This window comes from Lepus europaeus, chromosome X, assembly GCF_033115175.1.
Source record: "Lepus europaeus isolate LE1 chromosome X, mLepTim1.pri, whole genome shotgun sequence".
NCBI lineage: Eukaryota > Metazoa > Chordata > Mammalia > Lagomorpha > Leporidae > Lepus > Lepus europaeus.
The window spans coordinates 36,326,164-36,345,425 of record NC_084850.1 but is presented as its reverse complement, the minus strand read 5'-3'; the positions used below and the strand labels follow the sequence as shown (position 1 = coordinate 36,345,425).

Genomic DNA, 19,262 nt, shown 5'->3' with positions numbered 1-19,262 from the left:
ATAAAAAATGCATTTATTCATAGCAACTTGATTATTTTGTATTCCTGACTATCAAAAAACAAAGACTATTGTAAAAGATGACATCAGGCTTTGAAAAATATTTTATAACAGCAAATAAATTTTCAATTTTAAATGTAATTATAAGACCAGAATAAAATGTTGACCATATACATATCGATGTATTTCACAGCAGATTAGTAAAACTGATGGTAACTTTAGAATTAGTTCATAAAAATATAAACAGCCTTTACTACAATTTTCCCATGGTCTTATCTTTCAAAATAAAATTCCACACACTATCAAACTAAATCAAGATTTGCTAGTGGCTAAAATTACCAAAAATATTTGTCTCTGAACTAGCTACAAGTATTTACCAGTAACTTGCCTTCACAAAATACAATATTTTTTAATCTTTGTTATTGTCTCAATTTGCAAAGTATTTTCAAGCAATCGGCTTTAAGTGTTATTCTTATTAATAAGGGAAAATCATTTATAATCCACATGCTAGAACTTGAAAACATCTGAGAAGAAAATAAACTGCAAGAGCAGTAAATAAACAGTCCATGTAATACAAGATCCACTACTTAATCAGGAATCTATGCAGGTTTTTATCCAGTGAGCACTGTAGTATTATTTAATTTCTGTACAAATTGAGATTCACAAATATGTATTTCCACAAATTAATTCATGGGTACTATACAAATAGATTTACAGCAGTATTTGGTACCCATCAATAAAATTTACTTACTGTGTCAGGATTGCAAAGCTACTGATATCATGAATAACTTAAATTATTGGTCTTTGAATGAGGAATTCAAAGAGATAAATTACATGAAAATCAATATAACTTTTTTACATGCTCATGGGAAGGAGGTTGACATCACGCGCCAATCGGCATGGCTCTTAGAGAGAGCAGCTTGCTTTTTGAATTGGCCTTGGCAGCCGGCGGAGAGGAATGGCAGTATCGGTGTGAGGGGTCTGCGTGTGACGAGATGGAATTGCCAGGGCGTTTTTGGAGCGTGTGTACAGTTTACACTAGTTGCTAAGAATCTGGAGGAAGAAATTTGTATTCTTTATTATTCTGAAGAAGGAAGAAAGGGTAAAGTAGATCGCATATGTACTTTCAGCCACCATAGCGCCGTACAAACAATGGCCGACAATAGCCTACTCACATCCACTTCTGGGAGGACTAGCTTGGTGGACTCTTCCATTTTTGATTCTAAAGTTGCTGAAACTTCAAAGGAAAACTTATTTGTTGGATCTACTTCATATGTTGAAGAGGAAATGCCTCAGATTGAAACCAGGGTGATATTGGTTCAAGAAGCTGGAAAACAAGAAGAACTTTTGAAAGCCTTAAAGTCTCTTTCCCACAGACTATTAAAATAATGGAAGTCCCTGTTATAAAGATTAAAGAAAGTTGTCCTGGAAAATTGAATGAAAAGTTAATAAAAACTATTAATAATATGGAAATTAAAGTGCCTTTTGTAAAGATGGAATCAATTGAAGAATTTGAAGATTTGGATTCTCCAGAATTTGAAAATATATTTGTAGTCACGGACTTCCAAGATTCTGTCTTTAATGACTTACACAAGACTGATTGTAGAATTATTGGGCCACCGGTTGTATTAAACTGTGCACAAAAAGGGGAGCCTTTGCCTTGCTCCTGTCGCCCACTGTACTATACAAGTATGATGAATCTGGTGTCGTGCTTTACTGGATTCAGGAAGAAAGAAGAGCTAGTCAGATTGGTGACATTGGTCCATCACATGGGTGGAGTTATTCGAAATGACTTTAATTCAAAAGTTACACATTTTGTGGCAAATTGTACACAAGGAGAAAAATTTAGGGTTGTTCTGAGCCTGGGTACTCCAATTATGAAGACAGAATGGATTTATAAAGCTTGGGAAAGGCAGAATGAACAGGATTTCTGTGCAACAATTGACTTTAGAAATGAATTTAAAGTTCCTCCATTTCAAGATTGCATTTTGAGTTTCCTGGGGTTTTCAGATGAAGAAAAAGCCAATATAGAAGAGATAACTGAAATGCAAGGAGGTAAATATTTGGCAGTTGGAGATGAAAGATGTACTCACCTTTTTGTTGAAGAGAATATAGTAAAAGAACTTCCATTTGAACCTTCGAAGAAACTTTATGTTGTCAAGCAAGAGCAGTTCTGGGGAAGCATTCAAATGGATGCCTGAGCTAGAGAAACTATGTATTTGTACGAAAAGGCTAATACTGCTGAGCTCAAGAAGTCAGTGTCACTACTGTCTCTAAGTACGCCAAATAGCAATCGCAAAAGACGACGTTTAAAAGAGACACTTGCTCATCTTTCAAGAGAGACAGATTTATCACCTTTCCCTCCCCGTAAACGGCCATCAGCTGAACATTCCCTTTCTATAGGATCACTCTGGATATCTCTAATACACCAGACTCTAGCATTAACTATGGAGAAACACCAAAATCTTGTACTAAGTCTTCTAAAAATTCCACTCCAATTCCTTTAAAGCAGTCAGCCTGGTGGCAAGTGGCAAAAAAGCTCTATCAGACTGAAAGTAATTATGTAAATATATTGGCGACAATTATTCAGTTATTTCAAGTACCATTGGAAGAGGAAGGACAATGTGATGAGCCTATCCTTGCACCAGAAGAGATTAAGACAATATTTGGCAGTATCCCAGATATCTTTGATGTACACACTAAGATAAAGGATGATCTTGAAGACCTTATTGTTAATTGGGATGAAAGCAAAAGCATTGGTGACATCTTTCTTAAATATTCAAAAGATTTGGTAAAAACCTACCCTCCCTTTGTAAACTTCTTTGAAATGAGCAAGGAAACAATTATTAAATGTGAAAAACAGAAACCAAGATTTCATGCTTTTCTCAAGATAAACCAAGCTAAACCAGAGTGTGGACGGCAAAGCCTTGTTGAACTTCTCATCCGACCTGTGCAGAGGTTACCGAGTGTTGCATTACTATTAAATGATCTTAAGAAACATACAGCTGATGAAAATCCGGACAAAAGCACTTTAGAGAAAGCTATTGGGTCACTAAAGGAAGTAATGATGCATATTAATGAGGATAAAAGGAAAACAGAGGCTCAAAAGCAAATTTTTGATGTTGTTTATGAAGTAGATGGATGCCCAGCTAATCTTTTATCTTCTCACCAAAGCTTAGTACAGAGAGTTGAAACGATTTCCCTAGGTGAGCACCCCTGTGACAGAGGAGAACAAGTAACTCTCTTCCTCTTCAATGACTGCCTGGAGATAGAAAGAAAACTACACAAGGTTATTGGCACTTTTAGGAGTCCTCATGGGCATACTCAACCCCCGGCTTCTCTTAAGCATATTCATCTAATGCCTCTTTCTCAGATTAAGAAGGTGCTGGACCTAAGAGAGACAAAAGATTGCCATAATGCTTTTTCCTTGCTTATGAGGCCACCAAGAGAGCATGCGAATGTCCTGCTCAGTTTCCAGATGACATCAGATGACCTGCCAAAAGAAAACTGGCTAAAGATGCTGTGTCGACATGTAGCCAACACCATTTGTAAAGCGGATGCTGAGAATCTTATGTATACTGTGGATCCAGATTCCTTTGAAGTAAATACAAAAGATATGGACAGTACATTGAGTAGAGCATCTAGAGCAATAAAAAAGACTTCCAAAAAGGTTACCAGAGCATTCTCTTTCTCTAAAACTCCAAAAAGAGCTTTCCAAATGGCTCTTATGACATCCTACAACTCAGCAGAGGGAAGAAGCCCTACCAGCAGTGATAAGCATGTAGTGAGTCGTCTGTCTAGCACATCATCATTAGCAGGTATCCCATCTCCTTCCCTTGTCAGCCTTCTTTCCTTCTTTGAGAGGAGAAGTCATACCTTAAGCAGATCTACAACTCATTTGATATGAAGCTTTAAGAATCTTAAATTACAGAAATGTATTAACATTTCATACTCGAAAGAGAAACTGACTTAAATGGTACTTGTAATTAGCACTTGGGGAAAGCTGGAGAGAAGACATTTAACACTAAAGTGTACATTTAATTTTCCTCTTGAAAGAGTAAAGTTTATGTCTTAACAGTTTTCAAGTTAATGCATGTAAAAAAGTTATATTGATTTTCAACACTTCTACCACCTCTATCCTTCTATGCACTCCAGCCAGACTGTACCCTTCCCACTCCAGGACCTCTACTCCCTGTAGCCTTAGACACCTGTCCTCATTAGGAGACCTGATGGGACGCACGCACACCAAAAACAATCACGTGAAGCTGAAAAAGTTCATTGGCAACAAAACAGATTTTTTCATCCAGTCAGATGAGCTTTCTAAAGCTCATTTCCAGAGCCTCTTGATCCCTCACCCAAAATTTCAGTCCACAGCCTTGGTAAGGTGACATGTTGTATCAGAGGAAAGGAACTGTTAAAAGTATCCTCCACAAACAGTGGCTGGTGGGAAGCTTCAATCCTCATATTGGACAGGGAACCTCAACTGGGTTTATCTGCCAGAAACACATTCCAGATAAAAATACCAAGTGGGGTAAACACAAGAGCCTACTATTGTAAATATACAGCAGAGAGTTCTGCATTTCTGTGCTTATCCCCGGGCCATACCTGAAATTTTAGAAGGCAAGTTCTGAGATGTGTATCCATGATGGTCTCTATGTTTGTACATGCATGGGGACATGCAGGTATTTACCTATGAAGGTACTTATCTATGAGGAACATGCAGGTATTTATCTACAAGGAAAAAGTCATGGACAATCAAAGGAAAACCTTAGTTAATTCTGGTGCAATAATATTTGGAAATCTATGCAGATAAGGAGTAATCAGCATACTCATGGAAAATTTCAAAATTGTTCTGCACAAAATGAACCTATCAATTAATTTTGCTCTTCTGTAAAGTTCTTGAACTATCCTTGTGTGAGATTTTCCTAGTCTATAAGATTATTTCCACATGAATTTATGAAATCCCTCACAGGAATGCTGTTTTTAACTGGCTTAAAAATAAACACGTATTGATAAATATAAAGTATCCTTAAAATGAAGAGAAGTTTTATTTAAAAAAAACAAAAAACAAAAAAACTATACTTGTGATACATCTACTGTATAGAAAATATGAATTTTATAAAATCCAACCCAAATTTTGTGAAAGTTGCAGTTCATGTGATTTAGACCAGTCTTTCAAAACCAAGACTGCTTTTGTACTGTTTGTAATGATAACAGCTGTGGCATCTTCATGATCCTTATTACTCACAATATAAGCATACATTTTAGGCTATTGGGGTACATGCTCCATTAATACAAATAAGTTTGTCAAACAAGCAATATTACAATGAGTATATGAGATATATACGATTCTGTAAAGTTCAAATGTGAGTTTAGTGAAACTGAGTCATTATCCTGACATCCTTTAATAAAGGATAATAAGGACTTAATTCTAAGGGTACTGTTTAAAAACTTGTCATGGGACCCCAAATCCCATTAAACTGGGTGGTAAAAATCCCATCTTAAGTGTTAAAGTGATCATATTAAGTGTTAAAGTGACTATATAAATAGGATCAAGTGTCTGATAATAATAGATAGAATTTAAAAGGAGAGAATGTTCCAACATGGGAATCAGTCCACACAGCAGACTCATAGAATGACAATTGCTTTAAATAGCACTCTGACCTCAGAATCAGCCCTTAAGTCTTCCTGGTCTGGCTGAAAAGCCTATGAGAGCATTTCAGGCATGAAAAGCCAAGACACTGTGGCAAAAAATTTTCTACATCAAGGATCTCTGTGAGTGAGGCCCCAGCGGAAAGAAGTGGCCATCACGGATTTGCGTGTCTTCCTTGCGCAGGGGCCATGCTAATCTCTGTACCATTCCAATGGGGAGAGGGAGCGGGAAAGGGGAGGGTTGCAGGGGGAGCCATTGTAATCCATAAGCTGTACTTTGGAAATTTATATTCATTAAATAAAAGTTAAAAAAAAAAAGAAGTGGTCATCAAAGAAGGATGTACTTTTCTCTAAAGGGAGGAGAGAATTTCTACTTTGCTTATGGCCTTGTCTAAATACTGATGGAGTTTGTGGATTCAAAAGGCTTCCATAGCCTAGGCAGCTCATGTCAAGGGCTTTGGGGGGTTGCTGACGTCATACATAAAAGTGTTGATTTTTAAATTAACAAGAGGAGTCACTGTGTAACAACTCTCCATGCACAGCCCTGTCCTCAATGAGTTCTATTATAAGAGTTAACTCTAAAATTAGTTCTCATTTTTTTTGTTTTTTGTGTTTTTTTGGTGTGTATGTGGGTGTGTGTGCATGTGTGTTTGTATGCAAATTGTTAAAATCTTTAGTTAGTATAGAATTGGTCTTCTGTGTACATAGTTAATTGAAAATGAATCTTAATGGAGAAAGGGACTGGGAAGTGGAGAGGGAGGACATGAAAGCATGGGAGTATGGGTGGGGGTGTGGGTATGGAGGAAAGAATAACTATATTCTTAAAACTGTACTTATGAAATTTGCATTCATTAAATAATTAATTGATTAATTAATGTTCCAGAATAGTTTTGGAAACTCGGATCCTTAAACACATGCTAAATTAAATAGCAGATGTCATTAATATGTCGATCATTTCAAAGTGATAAAATATTAAACATTAACTACTAACTTTAGGTTACTAAGTTCATGCACTTTTTTCCTTATTCTGATATGCTACAGATAGAAAAAACGTATTTGGATCTGTTAATAACCATGTATATTACAACTTTGGAATGGGAAATCATTTTCAGGCAATGTATGGAAAATGTGTTTTTGTTTTAAAAGATTAATTCCAACCTACAATAAAATGACTGCTTGTTCCATAATGAGGAAAAAAAGAGTATGTAGAAAAATTCACGTGGCTATGGAAAGATGTAGACAGTTCCTGGGGGAAAAAATGCCACTTGCTGTTGTCGAAGTTGAGAAAAAATAAAGATAGATTTTTAAGATTCAGCAAGAAAAAATAATTGCACTGAATCAATTAGTATACCAAAGCAAAATATCCTCTTAACTTTTGGAGGGATCTAAAAATCTCTAACCTATCGGCTAAACTGCCCCCACCTTAATAATGTATGCAATAGGTATAACAAATATCAGACACAAATTATACATATTGAAGGAAGCAAGTTAAAATATTTCCATGGTAGATCTAGCTCGCATTCCATCACTATTAGGTGGCTACACCTTCACATCACACCACACATTATTTTGAGGCTGTAAGTCATTATTTACAATGTTAACTCTCTAATTTTCATTAACTGAATTTAAAAGACTGAAGCTTAAGTGTCCACAAACCATGCTGGGGCAGACTGAATATGCTATCCTTGTATGTAAAGTCCTAATGAATTTTCTCAGAGCCAATAGCACCAAGCTATGCAAAGCTCCACTGCAGAAGCAGCTGAGAAAAATTGCTACTTTAAATCACAAGATTCCAGATGACATAAATGATTCAAAGGGCAGGCACTAACTTATATAATACTGTATGACAACATATTTGTATATTGCAGTGGGAATGAGAGACAGGAAAGCAGTAAATATTCACATATATAAATATATTTTGAGGGACAGAAATGTTTTGAAACTCCTTGTTTGAACAATGGCAACAACAAAAACAACAACTAATCTACAGAAACTTACATGAAAATTAGGACAAAGGTTTTATTCTTTGGGATCTGACTTCCTACTGTTTCCTTCTAACCTGGTATTCAGGAAATGTTTACTAAATATTGAGATGAGGATGCCTTTTCCCTTTACTTTACTTCCAGCATTATAGAGAAGTAAATATACTAGTATATTTTAAAACGTTATTTATGTCTGAATGTACACATCTGCCTGGGACATGGCACATAAACCTTCAGACCTGTTATTTTCAAGGAATTGGTGTGTAAGTGTATCACCATTCTATGTTATTCCTAGTGGTGGCACATGAAACTATCTGTGTTCCTTCTTTGGATACTCAGGTTTAGATACCGATACTAAAAGTCACACTGGCAGCGTTGGCCACTTGCTGAGCCCCTGCTCCGTACGTGCCAGGCAGAGTGAGACACTCCACACGCATTGACTCTCCCACTCCTCACAGCAACAGCGTGGGGAAGATGTTTCTCCTATCTCACTCTTGTGGTGGAACCTCTGCTATGGAGTAGCCCTGGAACATTGGCCAAGATCCTTAACCCTTGCTGGCTGCAGTTTCCTCTCGTGAGCAGTGGGGATGATGTGTGTGCCTTCCTCTCTGGGACATTGTAAAGATAAATGGGTTAATATTTGTAAAGTACTTAGGGCAATGTCTGGCACATAATAAGAACTGCACACATGGTAAGGATATAAATGTGAAAGGCACTGCTTCTGTCCAGGTATTCCCAAGGGCCTATCTTTCAAGACAAAAGGGGAAAAACATTTTATTTTCCTTATTTCTTAGTGTACAAAATTAAATATCCAATTTCTTAACTCATAAACCATAATAAAACCAGTCATTGCCCCTACATCAGAAATTTCATTAAATCCAAATAGAGGCATAACTCATTTTGGAGTTCAATGGAGAAGTTCAAGGACTCGGTCACCATAAGCATACTGACAACGAGTGTAAGATCTTCACAGTGCAAAGTGATTCATCATTTGTTGTAGTTCAGCAGTGAGAAAGGTCTCACGGCAGACACTAGCCTCTGGTGTAGGCCTCTGGCAAGTTCTTTTCACAAATAACACCCTGGAAGATTTCTGCTTCCCATTCAACACTGCAGCTGCCCTAAAACCTGGAACCTGCATATTTATAAAGCAAGCTAAAACAGACGGACCAAATGCCATCATGCATCAGACAAGCAGCTGCAGTAAAAACAAAACTATATCTGAACCATAGACCAGTCCTCAAGTGTCCCCTGATGGGGACTCCGGCACACAAAAACACACAACTACAAAACATCCCCTGACAAAGTGCAAGGTGAAACATCCTACCAGCTCATCAAAGAGATGGCAGACATGTGCCCTAAAAGACAATAAGTACAACAGACATTACCGGGATCACTATGATTTCCTAAAGAGCCCCCTCACTACTCTGAGAGGAGAGGTGCCCTGCTTTGGCATGAGAAGACAAGGGCAGAGGCGAGAGAGAGTTTAGTTTCCCTACCCTCGGGATCTGCCAGATACCAGACCCCATTTGCACATCCCAGAGTCAAGTTCTAGGAGTTCAAGGCTAATTGGGATTGCTTTGCACATGGGAACATTTGCCAGTGACTGCAAACAGGGATGATGGGGAAACTTTACAGCTGGAGGTGACCTGAAGAACTCCCAGACCAGTCTCCTGGTCTACCTGATGCCCATGTCATTCCTGGACATATCCGGCAATGTGAAATGAAAGCAGCATTCACGGGTGGTCACCAGTTTCTGAATCTGCCGGGAAGGCAGGGGAAGGAACCTGAGCCGGGCCTCCTCTCATCCCCTAGCTTCTACACATCCTAAGGGTTGAAACTCTGAGTTTGAGAAGCTCTGCTGGCTCTAATGAAAGTGCTCTGTTAAGACGTTGTGGCCATATTGGTAGCCCCCAGGTTGCCGAGAAAGGACCCTCTGCTCTCGCTGGGTGCCAGTCAGGTCAGCCACGGTGATGGGGAGGAGGTGCTTCTGGGCCTGCTGGTTTGCCTCGGACTTGATCTTGCTGTACAGGAGGACCCCCAGGATGGCCATCATCATGCCCAGGAGGTTGGTGCTGGTGACTGGGTTGCGCAGCGTTATCAGGGATACGATGATCACCATGATTCTCTTGGCGGCATTGGCGACCGAGTAGCTAAGGGGGCTGATAAGGTTGAGGATGCTGAAGGCGATGATGCTCTGGGCAAAGTTGCAGAAGCCACTTACAGCCAGGAGCAGGAGCATCCAGGGCCACTGCGAGACGTCTGTCAAGTCGCTGCTGACTAGAAAAGCAGAGAGGTCCACCAAGACCCACGTGGGGATCATAAAGAAAATGGCATGGCAGCCCAGGATGTTCAGCAGACGGAGCGGATGGATCTGAGAATCCTTCAATATCTTTTTGGAGAATATGTTCTGAAGCGAAAAGCAGAGTGTGGCAGCGAGGGTGCTGAGGAGTCCCCACACATCTAAAGACAACTCGGTCACAGTGGCCAGTAGGCCGCCGCTGATGATGGGGATGAGTGACAAGTACACCTTGGTACTTTGCTTCTCTTTCATGATGACCCGGGACAAGAGGACCACCCAGATGGGCATGGTGGCCCTGACGGTGTGCGCATAGGACAAGGGCACCTTCCAGATACTCACATGCGCCGACACGGATGCGAAGTACTTGCCGAAGGCAAGCGGCAGCACATAGCGTGGGTAGAAATGCGGAGGCAACTGCTGGCTGGGTGAGGCAGGTGGGCTGGACCCCAGGCTTGAGACAGGTGGTGCTGCGGGCACACGCCAAGCTCGGAGCAGAGGTGGGAGTCCAGCACACAGCACCAGGAAGTGACACAGCGACAAAGTCACCGGGAACGGGAAGGTGCTCAGGATCAGCTTGTTGATCATGCTGCCACCCGTGCTCAGCGCAAACCATAGCAGACACAACACTGCCACCCATGCACCCTCACACAGAGCTCTGCTGCCGCCCTCTGCACCTTGGATCCCCAAACCCATGCGCATATCCACACTAGCTCCCATTTCCGCCGCCATCTTGCCTGATCAGCCACCTCTTCCGGTCTGCCAGATGGCCTTATGCTGGAAGTGGGCACAGCCACATGGGGGCGATAAAAAGCATTTTAGTGAGCTGAGGGGCAGAGTTCTAAAAGTTTCCCAGGCCAAAGGCAAACTCATTTTGATGGACGAAATTCCCTGATGAGTGTGCTAGGGAAGCTATCATAAAATCCCACAGGCAAAGTAGCTAAAAACCGAAGTTAATTCCTCACAGTTCTGGTGGCTGGGCATCAAACGGCAAAGAACTGTCAGGGTTGGCTGCTTCTGAGACTCTACTTGCCCTGCAGATGGCTGCCTTCCCACTGTATCTTCACTTGCCTTTTTGACTGTGCGCAAATACCCCCCTGCTGGTTCTCTGTGTAAATCCCAATAATTCCCTTCTTAAAGAAACAGCCCAATTGGACTCTAGCCAAAACTAATGGTCTCATTTTAATTCAATTACTTTTCAAAAGGTATAATAAACAAATACAGTCACATTCCAAACAGCGGAGTATGGAGCTTCAAGATGAACTTGTGGGGACAGTCTGACCCAATTAGGTTCAGAACAATCCTGGAATTCCCTAAGATGACTTTGAAAATAGAGTGAAAGACTTCTGGAATGGCAGGCCTGGATTAATCTGACAAGCAGATCTTATCAAAATAGCTCCTTTTACAGATGTAGAAACCTGTGAACAGGAAGATAAGCACTTTATCCAGTAGTATCAGAGCCGCTGGGTTACATGTCTAGGCCTTCCAACTGCAGAAAGCCAATCTTTTTTTTTAAACTTTTATTTAATGAAGATAAATTTATAATGTACAGCTTATGGGTTACAATGGATTCCCCCTCCCATAACTTCCCTCCCACCCGCAACCCTGCCCTCTCCCGCTCCCTCTCCCCTACCATTCACACCAAGATTCATTTTCAATTCTCTTTATATAAAGAAGATCAATTTAGTATAAAGATTTCAACAGTTTGCACCCAAATAGAAACACAAAGTGAAATATACTGTTTGAGTATTAGTTATAGCATTAAATCAAAATGCACAGCACATTAAGGACAGAGATCCCACATGAGGAGCAAGTGCACAGTGGCTCCTGTTGTTGACTTAGCAAATTGACACTCTTGTTTATGGCATCAGTAATCTCCCAAGGCTCTTGTCATGAGTTGCCAAGGCTATGGAAGCATTTTGAGTTCACCGACTTCAATCTTATTTAAATGAGGTCATAGTCAAAGTGGAAGTTCTCTCCTCCCTTCAGGGAAAGGTACCTCCTTCTTTGATGGCCCATTCTTTCCACTGGGAACTCACTCACAGAGATCTTTCATTTAGGTTTTTCTTTTTCCAGAGTGTCTTTGCTTTCCATGCCTAAAATACTCTCATGGGCTCTTGAGCCAGATCCGAATGCCTTAAGGGCTAATTCTGAGGCCAGAGTGCTGTTTAAGGCATCTGCCATTCTATGAGTCTGCTGTGTATCCCGCTCCCCATGTTGGATCATTCTCTCCTTCTTAATTCTATCAGATAGTATTAGCAGACACTAGTCTTGTTTACGTGATCTCTTTGACTCTTAGACCTATCATTACAATCAAATGTGAACTGAAACTGATCACTTGGACTAGTGAGATGGCATTGGTACATGACACATTGATGGGATTGAATTGCAATCCCCTGGCACGTTTCTAACTCTACCATTTGGGTCAAGTCAGCTTGAGCATGTCCCAAATTGCCAGGGCTCTTCACAAGCTGACTTCTGCTGAAGCCCAGGCTTACCACATTGAAAGCCACTGCAGTGGACTGGCCTGTTGGGTCTCCTGGAGGGCAGATCACTGTACAGATCAGCCATTAATAGGCCTGCCACCCATTGCTTCTGATGCCGAGCTTTCTTTTCCTCCTGGTTTTTGTTCAAGCAGACCAGAGGATGCAAGTCAAGGGAGTGCCCAAGTCCCATCTCTAATCTTCGGTGGCCTGAACTACAAGTCTATAGTCACAGCCATGTTCTGTAGTAGTTTTTCTAAGGTAGACAATGCCCATGAGGAACATTATATTCTCACTTTAAAACTTTCTTTCCCTTTGGTCTGAAAGGGAGGTTTTTTCTACTTACTGTATACTTCGCTGATGGTGAAGTGAATCTAGCTATGAGATTATTATTGAAGTTCTTATTTTGGCTATGCTATTACAGAAAATGTTAGCCATCTCTTTTATAAGGTCTAAAGATTAAATTGTGCGTCCTACAGATTCCTTCATAATAGAATTAGTTTCCTACCTTGAAGAGAATAGAGAAATGAAAGAACAAGTTGGGCTTAGAATAGAGAAATGAAAAAACTACCATTGGATTACTAATTATAGCATTAAATAGCAATGTACAGCACATTAAAGACAGAGATCCTACATAATTTTTTTTTCAAAATAATTAATTTTCTATGCCATTTCCATTTTAACACCAGGTTGTTGTTGTTTTTTTTTTCATTTCCAATTCTCTTTATATACAGAAGATTACTTCAGTATATAATTAGCAAAGACCTCATCAGTCTGCGCCCACACAGAAACGCAAAGTATAAAAATACTGTTTCAGTACCAGTCTTAGCATCACTTGGCTTTAGACGACACATTAGGGACAGATCTCGCATGGGGTGTAAGTACACAGTGACTCCTGTTGCTGACTTAACAATTTGACACTTCTGTTCATGGCGTCAGTAATCTCCCTAGGCTCTAGTCATGAGTTGCCAGGGCTATGGAAGCCTTTAGAGTTCGCTGACTTTGATCTTATTCCGATAGGGTCATAGTCAAAGTGGAGGTTCTCTCCTCCCTTCGGAGAAGGGTACCTCCTTCTTTGATGGCCCGGTTCTTTCCACTGGGATCTCACTCACAGAGATCATTCATTTAGGTCTTTTTTTTTCCCATGATATCTTGGCTTTCCATGCCTGCTATACTCTCTAATTAGTAATCCAATGGTAGTTTTTTCACTTGATGTTGCTATATGGGCAAAATGTTGAAATCTTTACCTAATATATACTAAACTGATCTTCTGTATACAAAGAGAATTGAAAATGAATCTTTACATGAATGGAAGGGGAAAGGGAGCGGGAGGGGGGAGGGTTGCGGGCAGGAGGGAAGTTATGGGAGGGGGGAAGCCATTGTAACCCATAAGCTATACTTTGGAAATTTATATTCATTAAATAAGAGTTTAATAAAAAAAAAGAATAGAGAAATGAGGGAGCAAGTCCTAGATCGCTTGCTGACATTAGCAATATCACATGAATACTTAGCAAACAGTTTCAACCATTAGATAACAACTTAAGAAAACATTTACCAGAAGATCCGATGCCTTCTAGAAATTTTAAGAATCATGTATTTGGAAACACCTCTTAAATATCTAACATGGTGTAGTTTGTTTAACCAGTAAGCTTAAGCACAACCATATAAAATGTTTTTAGTTTCTTTCTACCAACAAGTTTAAAACATATGATACACAGATTCAGGTCACACAAATTAAAATGTATCTTTGATTGATTTTAGCAGCTTAAATTTATGGACAATCTTATCTATAAGCCATTTAAAATAAAACTCTTAATAAAATTTCCCCATGTGGACATATAATATGTACACACATATAACATAGCATAGTAGACCAATATAGCAATTTTAATAATAGCTTTTAAAATCTTTAACTCTTTTTGTAGATTGCCAATGGATTTGAATTGCTTTTTGTTTTTAGTAACCTCAGTTAACCATACTTTCTCTCAATTGGTACTGTTAATACATTATTGGCTTCATCTGTTTACAGAGCCATCCCAAAGTACTGAATACAATCGAAGTGGCTGGAAAAAGTCCATAGGAACCTATAGGAGGACAGCTAAACACAGAACCAACAACGCTTTAGTTTTATGAGCAGCAAATCATATATAACTGTGGATGACAAAAGACTTTAAGTTGCCATGTTTAAAATTAGAAACTCATCATCCAACAAGAGGCACTTGCTTACTTCACAGTATTTTTGAAAGCACCTATAGGATTTTACAAGTATTTAACCCTTTAGGCCTCTGGGGCTTTCTCATTAAGATAACTATCATGTCTAGTAACACAAGATCATTAGACTTTAATTCTCAAACATGTGTATTAATAGCATTTTCCACTATAGAAACTTAAAGTTTGGTACCACATCACATCTTGACAGTACTTCTAATATAATCCAAATAGCCTGATTAGTTGGTGTCTCTATAAGATGAGAGACATAGGTCCTTCGATTTTTTCAGTTGGGCCCAAAATGGAAAAACCAAAGTCCAGGATTTACTGGAAATTTTAGAGACCAGATTGTTTGAAACTTTGATTTTTTGAATGCCTGTCAAGAATGGCAAGAAGGCTCAAAATCCAAAATATCTGGTTGAAATAAGATTCCTTAAAATCATGACATAACATAGACCAAATTTGATCATTGTTACAAGGTGATTATTCAAATCTTTGAAAATAAGCACATATTTAAATAACCCATAGCTCTTAATAAAAATTCAGCTGTTTTTGAACAATTAGAATTTAACAGACATCAAGAGAACATAATAGATTCCTTTAACACATTGCTTTAACAGAGCATCAGAGTTTAATTCTATGTCAAAGAGAAATTGAGCTTCCTGTGATCTTTTGCTGTGAGGTTTCCTTCCTTTACCTTCTTTCATATTGATGACCATATTTCTGTGTTTCTGTATGTAACAACTCATCTTTAAGCATCTTTTGCAGGGCAGGATGAGTGGCAACAAATTCTTTCAGTTTCTGTTTGCTATGAAAAGTCTTAATTTCACCTTCATTCACAAATGAGAGCTTTGCAGGATATAATATTCTAGGCTGGCACTTTTTCTCTCTTAGTACCTGGGCTATGTCTCGCCATTCCCTTCTAGCTTGTAGGGTTTCTGATGGGAAGTCAGCTGTGATTCTAATTAGAGATTCTCTGAGAGTAATCTGACGTTTCTCTCTTGCACATTTTAGGGTCTTTCTTTATGTTTCACGGTGGTGAGTTTGATTACAACATGTCGTGGTGAGGATCTCTTTTGGTCATATTTACTAGGGGTTCTATAAGCTTCCTGTACTAAGATGCCTCTGTCCTTCTCCAAACCTGGGAAAATTTCTGCTAGTATCTCACTGAAAATGCCTTCTAATCCTTTCTTCCTCTCCATGCCTTCTGGAACTCCCAGAACCCGAATGTTAGGTTTTTTACTAGTATCCTGTAGATTCCCAACAATATTTTTTAGATTTCTAATTTCCTCTTCTTTTCTTTGGTTTGCCTGTTTCCTTTCCTGTTCTTTGTCTTCTAAGTCCGATATTCTCTCTTCTGCTTTGCCCACTCTGTTTCTAAGGCTCTCTAATGTGTTTGTCATTTGATCTATTGAATTCTTCATTTCATTATGATTTCTCTTCACTATCACAGTTTCTTGTTCTACTAGTTGTTTCATTTCATTTTGATTCCTCCTTAATATTTCATTTTCACGAGAGAGATTTTCTATCCTGTCCTTTAAGGATTTCTGTAGTTCAAGAATTTGTTTTTGAGAACTTCTTAATGTTCTTATCAATTTTTTGAGATCTGCTTCTTGCATTACTTCGATTTCATCATCTTCATAATCTTGAATTGGGGTGTCTTTTTCATTTGGTGGCGTCATAGTGTCTTCCTTGTTCTTGTTTTCTCGCTTTTTGCGTTTGTTGTTTGGCATGTTGGTGATATTTGGTTTCTTCACTGTGGCGTTTTTTCTTGTTACACTATGGCTCTATATTAAGTGGACTGTCTGCTTTCGGTGGAGCCTTAGAGGATTGAGATCAGTGTGGCCTGAGAGCTGTGTTTGGTTCCTCAGGTTTGAGTGTGTGCCAAAGGTGACACTCCCAGGTTAGGCGTGGTAAATCTCTCTTTCTTTCATTCTTTTTTTTTTTTTTTGATTCAAAAGGGAAGTAATTCCGCACAGCTGAACTTAATCGGAGGTAGTTAGCAGGCAAATGATATACCAACAGGAGCCAGAGATCAGAAGCTCTTTCCCAAGGACCACACAGGGAATCTCTGCTGCCCTCAGCATGGGCTCCAATTCTCCTGCAGTCTCCCACTGGGTTGACAAATTAAATCTTAATCTCCTGTTATTTCACCCCCCCCCCCCACAGAGTCAGGTTTTTCTGCTAGGCTCAGGGCCGGTGCATACCTGAGGTCGCCCTGCTTATGACGTATGTCAAAATGGCGCCTGCTCTTTGTCTTGCTCGCCTTTGAGTGGTGAGCGGAGAGAGAGAAACTCGTGTCCGTATCGATCACTTTTTTTTTTTCCCTCTCTCTCTTCTAGTTAGCCTGGTGAACTTTTCCCCACGGAGTTTCAAGCCTTGTTCCCTCTAGTCTCCTCTTTCCACTTTCCCGCTGGTGTCTCGGGCTATTGAGGTTCGGCTCACCTCGCGTTCCAGCGCTGGTGCGTTGAGTCTGCCGCTGGTGTCCCGAACTTGGCCCCCACGTTCTCCACGCAGGTCCACTCTGAATCACTAGTTCCAGAAGAGTTTCCTCTGCTGTTTCTTCCCCTACTCTTCCCTGAACCTGCAGTATCTCCACTTTTATTAAAATGTCTCTTCCTAGATATCAGTGTGCTCCCTTCCTATTCTGCCATCTTGCCCCCAGAAAGCCAATCTTTAAATAAGCACCTTAATGAAGCATTTAAATGAGTTAAAGGAACCTTTGACTGCAAATAAACAGAACAGAATCTGCTCATCTGAATGCCCCTTGCTAGGCAAGTCAGACCCATATTCATAACCAAAACCATGTGCATGGTAATATCACTGAAAATTGCAAAGTAGGGATATCCAGGGCTAGATCATTTCTCAGCAGCAACTAAGGACCTGGAAAATCGCATCAGAATTAAGTTTTCAGAGCTCTTGGATGGATTTAACAATGTCCAACAATCAGGGGCAGGTTTAGTAAAGAAGGAATCAATCTGTGGCTTTGAGTTAAGAAAGTGCTATGGCAGCTTAAATGCCTGCCTACATATTCCAATTTCAGGTGAGCAACCACTGATAAGGTCAGCAACACAAACTCCTGATGCAGGTTGCCAATGCCAGAAGGAGCAATACAGGCATCAATCTTAATGACCATGCTTGTCTGTTCGACTTGTGTGATGGTCCCTGATGCAGTGGCACAGAGGCTCGTCTTTTTTTTGCCTGACTTGGAGCATTTCCAAGGCTGGGGCAGTTTCTTAGGTGACATTTGCTGAAAGCTCACACAGGAACCAGCATGGGCCCCAGAATCCAGGGAGATCAGAGAAGATCTGGGATGAGCCACAGACTGATCAAAAAGGAGAAGGAGTGAAGGGACAGGACAGGACACACCCAGGGTAACATGGGCTTTCAAACCTCTTTCTTAAACCCTGTAATCAGGAATGCCACACACATGTCCAAGGTGGGATGCATGCTCAGGAAAGATCAGAGTAGTGCCTTAAGATTTCACCTCTGGCTGATCAGCAGGATGCGCACAAGCAGGAGCAGAAGGCTATCGCAAAGAGGAAATGTTCTCGCTAGCCACTTAAGAAGTGGACCAACACAGAGCCAACCTGCAAAGAACAGGATAGATTTTCTTTTCTTCTGTCTCCCGTAGATGTAAGGCATTTTAGAAACAGAAACATTGAGCCCTGATGGAAAGAACATACATTTCAGTAGTCCAAGAAAATAAACACAGAATTTTCAAAATTTAAGAAATAACACACAGCAAACAGAAACAATGAACCTGAAACCGCGATGGGGCAGAGATATGAATGATAGATTATGTGTTTTAAACAAGAAGCCATGTGTCATACAAACAAGAAAGCACGTCTCTTTTATCAGAAGTAAAAGAAATTATCAGAAACTGTCCACAAGGACAGAAGTTGAGGCCACGCTTTAGGATGGACAAACAGCCAAATTAAACCATAGAGGAACTGGAGGAAATCAGGAAATCATTATTTGAACAAAATGACAATGTCAATAAAGAAACACAAATGACAGAAAGGAAGTGAACAGAAAGTTTGAAGCCAGGAAAAAAAAAACTAAAGTAAAATGTTCATTAGAAAAGATTAAAAGCAGATTTGAGTGGGCAGAAGAAAAGGTAAGTGAGCTTGGATGGAATATAATTGAGATTTTCTAGTCTGAGGAGCAGAAAGAAAAAAAAAACAAGCAAACACAAATGGGGTGTAAATAAGACCAATAAGACACTATCAAGGCCAGCGCCGTGGCTTAACAGGCTAATCCTCCGCTTGTGGCGCCAGCACACCGGGTTCTAGTCCCGGTTGGGGCGCCAGATTCTATCCCGGTTGCCCCTCTTCCAGGCCAGCTCTCTGCTATGGCCCGGGAAGGCAGTGGAGGATGGCCCAAGTGCTTGGGCCCTGCACCCGCATGGGAGAGACCAGGAGAAGCACCTGGCTCCTGGCTTCTGATCAGCGAGATGCGCTGGCCGCAGCGGCCATTGGAGGGTGAACCAATGGCAAAAAGGAAGACCTTTCTCTCTGTCTCTCTCACTCTCTCACTATCCACTCTGCCTGTCAAAAAAAAAAAAAAAGACACTATCAAGTATATAAGGTATTTGATAATGCAAATTGCATAAAAATGGGAGACATAAAGAGGCAGAAAGAA

General features: G+C 40.1%; 2 protein-coding genes and 1 pseudogene across 2 annotated transcripts; 1 reads left to right on the top strand and 2 right to left on the bottom strand.

The window, feature by feature from the left end:
* Window positions 1–967: 967 nt before the first annotated feature.
* Window positions 968–4,047, top strand: LOC133752946 (protein ECT2-like). Its single transcript, XM_062183252.1, is given in 3 exon segments — window positions 968–1,371; window positions 1,374–2,403; window positions 2,406–4,047. Coding segments are annotated over 3 exon segments (2,751 nt in total). The 5' UTR covers window positions 968–1,149; the 3' UTR covers window positions 3,905–4,047.
* Window positions 4,048–5,791: 1,744 nt separating this feature from the next.
* LOC133753887 (U6 spliceosomal RNA) lies at window positions 5,792–5,868 on the bottom strand (annotated as a pseudogene).
* Window positions 5,869–9,432: 3,564 nt separating this feature from the next.
* On the bottom strand, window positions 9,433–10,659 carry LOC133752559 (solute carrier family 35 member E1-like). The gene is given in 1 exon segment (XM_062183021.1): window positions 9,433–10,659. A coding segment is annotated over 1 exon segment (1,227 nt).
* Between the last annotated feature and the right edge of the window lie 8,603 nt (window positions 10,660–19,262).